This window comes from Mus pahari, chromosome 14 (genome assembly GCF_900095145.1).
Source record: "Mus pahari chromosome 14, PAHARI_EIJ_v1.1, whole genome shotgun sequence".
Lineage (NCBI taxonomy): Eukaryota > Metazoa > Chordata > Mammalia > Rodentia > Muridae > Mus > Mus pahari.
The window spans coordinates 2,247,548-2,259,654 of record NC_034603.1 but is presented as its reverse complement, the minus strand read 5'-3'; the positions used below and the strand labels follow the sequence as shown (position 1 = coordinate 2,259,654).

Sequence of the window (12,107 nt, the reverse complement as noted above, 5' to 3'; positions counted from 1 at the left end):
GCTTTTGGCTATTATAAATAAGGCTGCTATGAACATAGTGGAGCACGTGTCCTTATTACAAGTTGGAACATCTTCTGGGTATATGAACATGAGACATTTCTAAGTCTGCGTGGCTCATACACGCAGGGATCTGCCCTGGCTCTCTGTTACATATGAAATCATTCTTTTTCCTTCAGCTTCAGACTAACTCACCAAAGGTGATTTTTATCTTTAAAATGGTGACTTTTCAATTTCATTCTACACTCACTTCCTTTACTGTAGCTTCTTGTTCTCTTTCAGTTCAGCTGGTCATCTGCCAAGTACAGGGTCAAAGAGCAACGAACAGACCCTGTCTTCAGAGCTTTCCATTCTAACAGAATTGACCCCAACTTTGAACCTCCTTCCATATTTCTCTTCTAAGAGCCCAAGTCAATTGCTTTACTAACATAAAACACATTTTAATCTAACTCAAATTATATACCAATTATATAGAAATTTATACATTAAAAATAATGATGTGAGCCGGGTATAGTGCCTTTAATCCCAGCACTCAGGAGGCAGAGGCAGGTAGATCTCTGTGTTCGAGGAAGGCCTGGTCTACAGAGTGAGTTCCAGGACAGCCAGGGCTACACAGAGAAACTTTCTCTCAAAAAACAAAACAAACAAACAAAAAAAAACAGGGAAAAACAAGACAAAATAAAACTTACTTGAAAATGTTATTGGCACTTAGAACAGATTGTCACCTCTCTTAGAGAAGGTGAAGAAAGTTCATGAGCACAAGCTTCCCCCAGAATTAAACTTATATATCTGATATACAGTGTTCTTATCTTTTAATTTCTTTGTGTTTTCAAGATCTAAATTGTCTATAAACACTGAACATGTATGACCCTAAGAAATCTGCCTAAATCCTATCATTGTGTGGCCCTAAGAAGTCTGTCTAAATCCTATCATTGTGTGGCCCTAAGAAATCTGCCTAAATCTTATCATTGCCCACCCTGTTTTGCTTAGTGAATATGAAACACAATACTCAATTCCAAAACTATTTTTTAACATTTTAACACTGTCTTTGTAATGTGTACCTTTCAATTAATACTATTGAGAATTACTTTTTCAGGACTTAAAGTTATGGCCCTGGATTTCATAGGACTTAATGATCTTGCAGAGGACCCAGGTCCAGTCTCCAGAATACATGGCAGCTCACAAGTGTCTCAAACTGATGCTACACTGCACACACAAGGGTTCCCTTAGCATCATGTAAGCAAAACACTCACGAATATAAAGTAAAAAAATAGAAGTACTTTTTTTCCTGATAATACATAAAAAATGATTTTCTTTTTGTGTTTATACTCACTGGCCTTTTAGATTGATAAAATGTGATAGATACTTGTGCTGGACGGTTTGATGCCAACTTGACACAAGCTAGAGTCATCTGAGAAGAAGGTATCTCCTTCAAGTAAAGGCCCTCATAACATCAGACTGTAGGCAAGCCTGTGGGGTGTTTTCTTAATTAGTAATTGATGGAGGGGAGGGGAGCCACCCATTGTGGGTGGTTCCAGGGTTCTAGCCTAGGGCCCTGGGTTCTGTAAGGAAGCAGGTGGAGCAAGCCATGAGGAGCAAGCCAGTAAGCAGCACCAATCCAGGGCTTCTGTATCAGCTCCTGCATCCCGGTTCCTCCTCTGATTTGAGTTCCCTTCCTCATTTCCTTTGATGAGAACAGTGATGCAGAAGTGTAAGCCATTTAAACCTTTTCCTCCCCAGCTTGCTTTTTGGTCGTGGTGTTTCACTGCAGCAAGAGAAACCCTAACTAAAACAAATTGTTACCAGGATTGTGACAGACCTGGCCATGCTGTTTTGGGTAGGAATTTGGGAAGGCTTTGTGCAAGAAAAGCCATTGAATGTTCAATGCTTGGTGAAATGTTCTGTAGGATCTTGGAAGGCAAGAATGTTGAGGGAAATACAGAAGATGGAAGTCTGGCTTGTGAAGTTTCAGAGGGAAAGGTTTGGTGTTTTGAATTAAGATTCTGTATTTTTGGTTTGCTGGGACTGAAGAGCCAGCTGAACAACTGAAGTGAAATGTTTGCTTTGCTGGGATACTTGATGCTGGTCAATTAGAGCTGCTGGTGGTGGTGGTTAAGAAAAGACCAGTATCGAAAAGCTGGGCGTGATGGCACACGCCTTTAATCCCAGCACTTGGAAGGCAGAGGCAGGCGGTATTTCTAAGTTCGAGGCTAGCCTGGTCTACAGAGTGAGTTCCAGGACAGCCAGGGCTACACAGAGAAACCCTGTCTCGAAAAAACAAAAAAAAAGAAAAGAAAAGAAAAGACCAGTATCTTTGAGTTGAAATCTTCTAGGAAGTGTTTTCTGAGTGTCAGCTGTGTTCCAGAGGTGACCAAGGTTGGACTGGCAGCTGAACTTGATAGTGTAAGAATCATCTAGGAAATATTGGTTTAAAAGCATGAGAGAGTCGTGGAGAGCAGGAGAGGCCATTGGTGAAAGTGCAGCCTCAGTGGCAGTTGAAGGCCCAGGACTGAAGGAGTCATGCAGAGAGATAGAGGCTTGGCAAATTGAAGAGAATCTTTGAAAGGAAATTGGTGACAATGCAGCCCATTTGAACAGAAGACCCTGGCATTTTGGAGATTCCAGTACTATGGGATGACCACCAAGAATGGTGCCAGCAGTGGAGTGTAGCCAGCCAGAACTAGAAAATATGCTGTATATGTTTCAGAGGATGGCATCAGGGAAGGAACTCGAGCCCCTTGGAGGAGCCCAGAAGATGAAGAGCGAAACCCCTACATTGGATGTTGAGTCCTTTGATTTTGCTTTGATTTGATGTGCCTGTGTTCTGGTTCTTACCTTTTGAAGTAAGAAAGCATTTAATTTAGTTTTGATTTTACAGGTGCCCACAGTTGAAAGGCTTTGGATTTTAAAAGCAATTGGCTATTTTATAGAGACTGAATTTTTAATGTGTTTGACTTTATAATGACAGTGGGACTTTTAAAGTTATTTATGTTTTTAATATGAAATCTTGGGGGATGAATGAGATAGGTAAGGTGGCTTACCAGTGACATGTTTGTGTCAAGTTGACAAGGAGTCAATTGTGCCTGATAAGTTTATGTCAACTTGACAGGCAGGAATCTCCACTAAGAAATGCCTCCATAATATCAGGCTGTAGATACTTGAAAAAAAAAAAAAAACTAAGCTAAATAAGCCCTCTCCTCCTGAGCTTGCTTTTTGGTCATGGTGTTTTATCTGCAGTAGAACCCTAAGATATTACTCATGAATTGAAGCCGAGCTTGTTGTTCCTGTGGTGATCACTACTAACCAGTATAATACTCATAACACAAGAAACAAATTTGTCCTCAGTTTAGTTATCTTCTGCAAAGAAAAATCACTCAGAATTTTAGCAATGTGTAAGATAAACCATTCCTTTGACCTCTTGCTTTTCTCCATCTTGGTTGCTAGCTTCATGACTAGCTTCACCTGTCTTAATGTTTTTATAACCACTCAGATGGAGAGGAATTTTCTGGAAATTTGCTAAGTCAGATGTAGCAGTTGGCCATTAACAAATTTGCCCACTCTCAAAAGATAAGATCCCCCCATCATATGTGGGGCCCAGTTCTAATTACAGTTTTATTTTAAGTTAGGCAGAAGGACGGGTGCTAGTCTTTAAAGTCAAGTAGGTGTGTATCAGGTAGTGCAAAGAGGCCCAGATACTGTAGAGCCAGCAGACCTCGGGTTGGCCCTTGGCTTTACCATATGTTAGTGAATTCCCAATGTAGCCTGTGCATGACTCCCAGTACTGTTGCAGTACTACCATGCTGTCCTCACTAATAGGAGCTGCAGGCCTCTGAAGAACCCAGTGCTGTGTTAATCCACCCATCCTGCCCACTTGTCTGCTAGAGAAGAATAAAAATAAGGGACCATAAAGATATGTCCACTTGCCTTTTCCTTTTAACATTACAAGTCTTAAGACCATTAACTAGTTCTGTGCTTAAGTCCTGTAAAAGGATATAAATATTCAGATGAAATCTCATTATTGTATTTTTTTCAAATTTTTAATTATTTTTCTTGAGAATTAATTAAAAGGCAGTGAGTGGGTGCTGACCTTGGTTCAAAGTGCACAGATGCGGTTCTGCAGAAAATATCTTTGGCAGCTGATATTTTTCCTGTAGATGTCCTGTTTATTGCTTCATAAATATTCTATGTCTACACATGATGTGCTGTTTGTTAGCAGTGCTGACAGGAGGGTTCCTGTTAATGGCAGCATTTATACTACCCATATACCCTGTCACTGTTAACTTAGCAAGGTTAAGAGAATTGCCTTTGGTAATTACTTAAGGTATTTCTAAGTTTATTGATCTCCGCCCTTGTTTAACTGAGTGAAGTTTGAGTGACAGTTTATCTGCTTAAAGATTGATGGTTTTGAAAAGTCGTCAAATCCACATCTTCAGATCTAAGAAAAAGCTTGCTGCTTGTCAGCGCTGATCTTGTCCTTTGGTTGCCAGAAAATACAGTGCACTAAGGAGAAAGTGTGGCTGGCCGCCAGGCCTGGCCTGGTGGAGTTTTCGATCTGTGTGAAGACCCATGCACATGCATAAGATGCCACTCCAGTGCTCACCTGGAAGGCGGACACACTTATATCTAAGTCATGTTAACAGTTTGTGGTTGGGAAAGCCTTTGACAACTGGGAGTGATACTAATTTGCCTGGTAGAGTTGTGAGAGTCAGCCGAGTAACTAGTCCCCATGTTCACCCCATGCCCTTTCACTGGCTTGTACTCAGTAAAGGCGTCTGCGTCATCTGACCCTCAGAGCAACCTGGTAAAACAGACAGAAATCACGGTCCTTTGGCTCAACCCTTGTTGAGATCTCAGCAGTGTCAGCCACATCTGTGCAGTCTTAGATGGGCAACTTAACTTCTTTAAGCTTCTGTTTTCATATCTACAGAATAGAATTAAGAACACTGTAATTGTGAAGACTAGATAAAATAAAATAACATGAAAAATGTCTTCCACTTAAACATTTGAGAAATATTAGTTATATTAAGCTGTCTTTCAACATTTAATGATGTGAAATTTGCTATATCTTTCTGACTAGATTTTGGATTTAAACTCTGAATTCATTGTTTCTTAAAATTGAATAATTTTCTCTTTCTTGATAATCCATTATGAGTCTTTATAATAATTTTATTATGAAGTAGAATTAGTAAAAAGAAATTCTTTAACCATACCCAGTGTGAAAAGGGTCAGTTTCAATTTTCTCCTGTCAGGGCTTTAACAATGAGGGGTTCTTGTCCTAATTATAGGCTTCATTCTTTCATTTCATAACTAGAATATGTATAAGGTGGAAAAGTAATTGCCCTGGTTAATAATGGATCATCATTCTTAGCAAAATGAAAGGCATTTCTATAGGCGTACTCCTGGACATAGTAGTCTCTTTACAAACTGAAGTGCCATTTTAGTTATGTTTTATGATTTATTGTGTATATTTCTCCAGATTCCTTAACATTATTACCTATATCCTTTTAAAAAAACTTGTGAAAATAGATGCTGTGAAATTCATGCTGAAAAACCACACGGTATGTCTGGTTCTCTACTAACTAGAACCTTCTGGGTAGGCGGACACTGGTAACCTTGCACACTCCTTTACTTTCATCAGAGTGAGCACTTCCCGTTTCTTGGCGTCAGTGATACTTACAGTGTGGGTGACTTCAAGTGCCGGACAACCTTCTACACAGCCCTCACTCGCCTTCTGATGGTAGATCTGGGTAAGTGGATGAAGCTCTGCTGACAGTCGGCAGTAGTGTGGATGAACGAGTGCAGTGTTGGTAGGTGAAGCGCCTCACTTGTTAGGAGTCCTCTCTGCTTACCCTTGACCATTGATCTTACTTCTGCTCATCTGGAAACTGGGCTTGGAGGCTCAGGGGCAACAGAAAGACTAGGTCAAGACCTGAGCAGAATACAGAGTGAGCTCACGGTCAGCAATTGTCAGGCCCTCTCTCAAAATTAAGGTTTTTTTTGTTTTGTTTTGTTTTTTTATGGCCAGGGATATAGCTCAGTGGTAGAACGCTTGCCTGACATGTTTCAGTCCCTAGGACTGCAGAGTCAAGAATAGGAAGTATAGGAACAGTCTTAAAGACACCTATACTATAAATGTTTGCCATTGTTCTCATAGGTTTTTTGCATTTTGTTTTCTTTTTTACATTCTAAATTTTATTTGAGAGTATATACGTATGTGCACCTGGGCCACAACACACAAATGAGGGCTAAAGGACAACCTTTTGGGAAGTTGTTCTCTTTTACCGTGTAGGTTCCAGGGATCAAACTCAGATGATCAGGCTTGGTGGATTAATTTATCCACTGAGCCATCTTGTCAGCCCAACAGGAAAGATCTTCCCTCTGGTGTTCTGAGATAGTCTGATGGTTCAGTTGGGCCTCAAGCTGAGGCCGAGAAGGGGCTTGAAGTTCTGATCCTCCACTTCTGGAGGCTGAGAGGACATTACAGGCCTGTGGGCTGAGAGCCAAACCAGGATGCCTCATATCCTCGGGCCGGGCTCTTCCTCAGCTCTGTCCACAACACTCCTATAGATGCCAAATCTGCAGGGGCAGAAGTTGTTCTTTGATTTTTGTTTGAGAAAGTGTTAGGAAGACCAGGGTGGTTGTGAACTCCTTTTAGTTGAAAATGACCTTAGACTTCTGGGCCTCGTTTCTCTAAATCTTACTTGGTAGGATTATAGGTATATGTAACCATGCCTAGTTTTATGTGGTGACAGGAATCCAGTCCAGGGCTTTATACATGCTGAGGAAATGCTCTACTGATACTCCATTGCTAGCCCTGCATTATCCATGTTGTTTGTATGTATAAAGAGCAAAATGGAAATTATGTATGTATCCAATAATAGAATTAAAATTATAGCTCATCTGCTTCCTCATAAAATGGTCTGTAGTACCACAAACTGGTGAGTGAGGACAATGCAGTACATGACCTGTAAGGAACGGGTAAACGTAAGGCATTGCTGAGCTAATAGGGCAACTGCATACATCAGAGCAAGTGCATCAAAGCGGCTGAGTAAAACTGAAGGGGCTTTTCCAATAATTACTGTAACCATTATGAAAACCATATGGAAATGCCTTAAATAATTAAAAGTAAAACCACAGCAGGCTTTGGAAATCCTCCTAGTGGGCTGTACACCAGAGGGAGTGAAGTCAGCATACAGAACAGACACCTGCACTAGCGTGTTCATTAAAGCAGCAGTCACAGTAGCCAAGAGCTAGAAACAACCTTGCTATCCACTGGGGCTTCACTAAACAAGCACTCACACTCTCGCGCGCAGACACACACACACACACACACACACACACACACACGCACACTAGAGTCCTCTTTAGCCATAAACGTAAGAAAATGAATCCATTTGCGTTGCCTCTGTTGTGTGGATGAACCTAAGTGGTTGGTATTGTGTTAAGTGAAATAAGCCAGGCACAGACAGACAACTACTACAAGATCTCACTCTATGCAGACTCTAAAAAAACAAGGTGATTTCATAAAATTGGGTAGTAGTAGTTACCAAGGACTATCAAATTTAGAGACAGTATAAAATGATGTCCTGACTTCGATATGCCCTTTCAACTAGGTACGGGAATAAAGTTCAAGAGCTGTGGCATGCAATTGCAGTTGCAGAAGGCTGGGCCAAGGTCTCAAGCATGCTACAGAACTTACAGAACTCCCAGCATGTTGTTGTGAAGTACTTTTTACAAGGGTGTGTAAAGTGCACTCACCCCTAAAGTGATATGTGCATGAGATAATATTATGCTAATTATGTATTTGTGTGTTTTACAATGTTTGAAAAACATTTCTGGCTGAGCAGTGGTGGCATACACCTTTAATCCCAGCACTGGGGAGGCAGAGGCAAGTGGATTTCTAAGTTTGAGGTCAGTCTGGTCTACAGAGTGAGTTTCAAGACAGCCAGGACTACACAGAGAAACCCTGTCTCGAAAAACAAAAAACGAACAAACAAACAAAAATTCTGCTGGGCCACTCTCAGAGAAACCCTGTTTTGAGAAGCAGGGAAAAAATAAATAAATAAAAATCCTGATTTTTAAAAATTTTAATTTACTTTTAACTGATAAAAAGAGAGTGTATATATTACCAGGGTATCATGGAATGTTTTCATATTTACATGTATTTTATAATGATTATTCATGTTAAACAAATCTTCTTTTTTTAGTTTGTGTTGTTTTTGTTTTATTTTGGTTTTGGCACTATTGAAGGTCAAATCCAAAGGTCCTGTGCATAGTAAGCCGGCAGTTTACAACAGAGCTGCAATCCCAGTTTATCATTAAATACCTATCTTTTTGGACAGTTACACTTTCCTCATTGCTAAAAACTTTAAATAGTTTTCTTGTAGTGTTTGAAATGTCCAGTGTGCCATTAGCATCCTCTATGGATGCATTAGCACATGAGGACCTAAGTTCTAACTGTAACTAAGGGCCCATAGACAGGCCTCCATCCATCTCTTCCCCTCCGCTACAGGGCCCAGCCTCTGGTAACCACTATTACTGTGACATTTTGAAGTTCTGTCGGGTGTCCTGACTTACTTCAGTTGGCATCAGGTGTACTGTCTGTATTGTCTCATAGGACAAATTTTCATTCTTTTTGTGGCCAATCATAATATGGTGTGTATAAACGCCCTCCATATGTCCTTCATTGTTCACTGGTGAACGTAAGCCTGCTTCTGTTTCTTGATTGTGCTGAATAGTGATGTAGAAAACATGACAGTTCAAGTGTCTTCTGTCCTTTTGGGGTGTACCCAATCATGGGGTTATTGGATTGTGATAGTTCTTTTCTTTAAGTTGTTGACGGCTCTCCATATAGATCGGTTTTCATAAGGCCTGACCTACTGATAGTGGGCAAGGGTTTCCATTGGCCTCCATTGTCTTCAGCATTCAATATCTTACATCTTTGTTTGATACCATTCTTAAGATAATGAAATTCTGTATCATTGTGGTTTTTGTTTGATGGCATCCCATTTGCCTCCCTCCATTCCTGGACTGTGAGTGTTGGAGTCTTGTTTTCTAAAAACATTCCTTATCCCATTTTAATTTTATTTATTTATTTATTTATTTATTTATTTATTTATTTATTTATTATATGTAAGTACACTGTAGCTGACTTCAGACACCCCAGAAGAGGGTGTCAGGTCTTGTTACGGACAGTTATGAGCCATCCTGCGGTTGCTGGGATTTGAACTCAGGACCTTTGGAAGAGCAGTCGGTGCTCTTACCCGCTGAGCCATCTCACCAGCCCCTTTAATTTTTTTTTTTTATTGAAAAGCTCTGTTTAGTAACACACACACACAAATGTCTACAAATAGAACTGTGAAATGGGCACTTTTCTGTGTAGCTGTGTTACTCTAAATTCCTGTATTTCTCATATCAGTCAGCTGTAAACAATCAGGAGATTTTGGCCAGTGACACTGTTAATTCATAGAGAATATAATATTGAAATTTGTCTTTTTTTCTTGCAATATTGATGGGTGTACCATCAACATAAACAATTTTTAAAGTGTGATAATATGAAAAGAAAGAAAAGTTTTATCTTACACAAAAGACATTAAACCTTAAAATGGAAAAGCAATTAACCCCTCCATGGCTATATCATTTTCATACATTTCAACAGAATGAGTCATAAGAAAAACAGATAACTAAAAATTGAGAAAATGCAACTAGAATTATTAAGGAGCTGTGTGAAATTGATTTCTAAGGAGAGTTTAAATGTATAACTTGGATAAGTGACAACTAGAGCTTGAGGCAAAGAAAAGTGTCTATAAATATTTGAAGAGTATAAACCAGACATGCAAAGCCCAATCCAGTAGGAGTTCTGATAACAGCCTTCTATACTGAGCACTGGCCTGTTTACCTCTTGGCTGCTGCTGTGGAGAGAAGCTCTGAACCCCTGCTCTGCTCGTGGCTGGGCTGAGACCATGTGTCAGGCTTAGTGAGCCCTGCCTCACCTTGAGGAACTTGATCACTTATCTTTCTGCATTCAAGAGTTAAAATGCTGAATACACTTCGCCCTTTTAATGGCCTGGTTGCATAGTGAACAAAATGGAGAAACTAACGAGTACTATTAGTAAATGTCCTGGAGCCTGGCTTTGCCATCTATTCAGAACCTGATAATGGACCTGGATCGAGAGCTCTCTTTCCATTGAGTCCTCAACACAAAGGACTTATCCTCATCTTCTTTTTGTCATAAAAACAGCAGAGCATATCGGAGCCTTACCACAATGTGGACCCTATCCCATAATTCCTGGACAATGTCTTAGATTGATAATTGGTATTCATATTGATGACAGAAAGACTGCATTGCACACATTTAAAGGCAGATTTACTTAATTTTGCTTAATATAAACTTGTGAGGCATAAGGAACTTAAGTAAACCTTTAGAATTTGAATAATAGAATTTCATTATTTTCTAAATTAGATTCCTTTTAAATATCCGGCCTATACAATATAAATTATTAATTTACATTTTTCCATTCAAAGTTTATATGGACAAAATGTAAATGTTCTGTTTTAATACTTTTTCGTGCACCTTGAGTGAAGCAGAAAGAGGCTATAATAGAAGTGTACCTCGTACAGAGTAGATACTCAGTATAAAACAGATGTGTCTGGGTTACAGATTACGTTTAAAACTATAACAGCTGTTCTTATGAAACTTTACACTATGGTATAACTAGGGTGTCTTGTCTTGTTAAGAACCAGAGTCATTCTTTACAGAGTATAAGATTCTTCAAAGCACTGATTTTTGTCTTTTCGTATTTCTTTAGCACCAAGCTCACTATAGTTATTACGAGGCACTTGTTGAACAAAGGGCAGGCAGCTTCACAGCAACCCGGATGCCATTGTTGTGGCTTCTGGGATCAGCCCTGCCTGCCAGGATCTCTGTGGAAATGGTTTCCATCATTGTCCTCTCCAGAGTTTACCAAGTGGCTGATCACTTCCACAACCAGTGAGCTCCATGCAGCCACTCCTGAGCCCACTTAGTCCTCTCTTGCTCTCTCAAGCAGGAGGGTTACTACGTCATGGTTTTTTGTTGTTGCTGATTGTTGTTGAACCCAGTTTTGATTATTTGAGCCCTTGTCTCACAGCCTAGATTGAGGAGATTGTTGCTGTCAAAATGTCATATATATGGATTGATAGTTTCCTACTGTGTTCACTGCCATGAAAACAAAGAAAAGATATTATAATCAAGAGTAGCACAGACCAGGTGTTCAATGAAAGAAGCAAATATAGTGGGTGATGAGAACCATCCCTAAATTTAAAAAAATAATAATAAGGATAAACTTTGGAGAGATAAGAATCAAGTAGAAAAAATGCTTAGCCAACCTGCCTGCATAAACTGGACTTGATTCTTGGCTTGAAATACAAAACATTCTAATTGAATCCTACAAAATGAATTGAATATTTTTATATAAGCTATGCACATTGGAGTAATTAGAAAGGGGGACAGAAATTGGGTGTCACATTAATTGGTATTTACTTTGAAATGCATTTTGGATTATATTCAATAATTTGCACTTTGTATGAATTTAATTAGATGCTATGTGCCCCAGGTTGTCTTTGCAATGAAAATGGGGAAGTTTTTGGCAATAAACAGTTGTACTGTGTTATCAAATTGTTTTAAATAAACTAGACAAAGTATGGCAGACAGAATAGGAAGCTTTTGATCAGTACAGTGATAATGTTTCAATGTGGAAAGGATGCTAGTTTTGTGCTATTTAAGTCCCCAGAAATCACCAGAGGGACGCAGGAATCCTCCTTGAAAGAAAATGCATGTGAACAAAGAAATGGGTGGCTGGCCTCTGCGTGCTTGCTGCCCCTCAGAGAAGCTCTTTGGAGCTCCCTGGGTTATTTGACAATTAACTTGTTGACTTAAGAAGCTAAAGGAAGAGTAAGACAGCTTCAGTGCTGTAGCTGGATATAAAATTAACTCAAACAAATCAGTGGCCTTCCTCTACACAAAGGACAGACGGGACGAGAAAGAAATTAGGGAAACAACACCCTTCACAATAGTCACAAATAATATAAAATACCTAGGTGTGACTTTAACTAAGGAAATGAAAGATCTG

At 39.6% G+C, this 12,107-nt stretch overlaps 1 protein-coding gene across 1 annotated transcript in view; it reads left to right on the top strand.

Annotated features, from left to right (window-relative positions):
* The window catches only part of LOC110331206 (ran-binding protein 17), a 117,415-nt gene that overhangs the window by 13,397 nt on the left and 91,911 nt on the right, over window positions 1-12,107 (top strand). Inside the window, exons 4-5 of the mRNA XM_029546255.1 lie at window positions 5,492-5,555; window positions 5,636-5,744. Of these exons, the coding sequence (XP_029402115.1) occupies window positions 5,492-5,555; window positions 5,636-5,744 (173 nt within the window). The remainder of the gene's footprint in view (window positions 1-5,491; window positions 5,556-5,635; window positions 5,745-12,107) is intronic.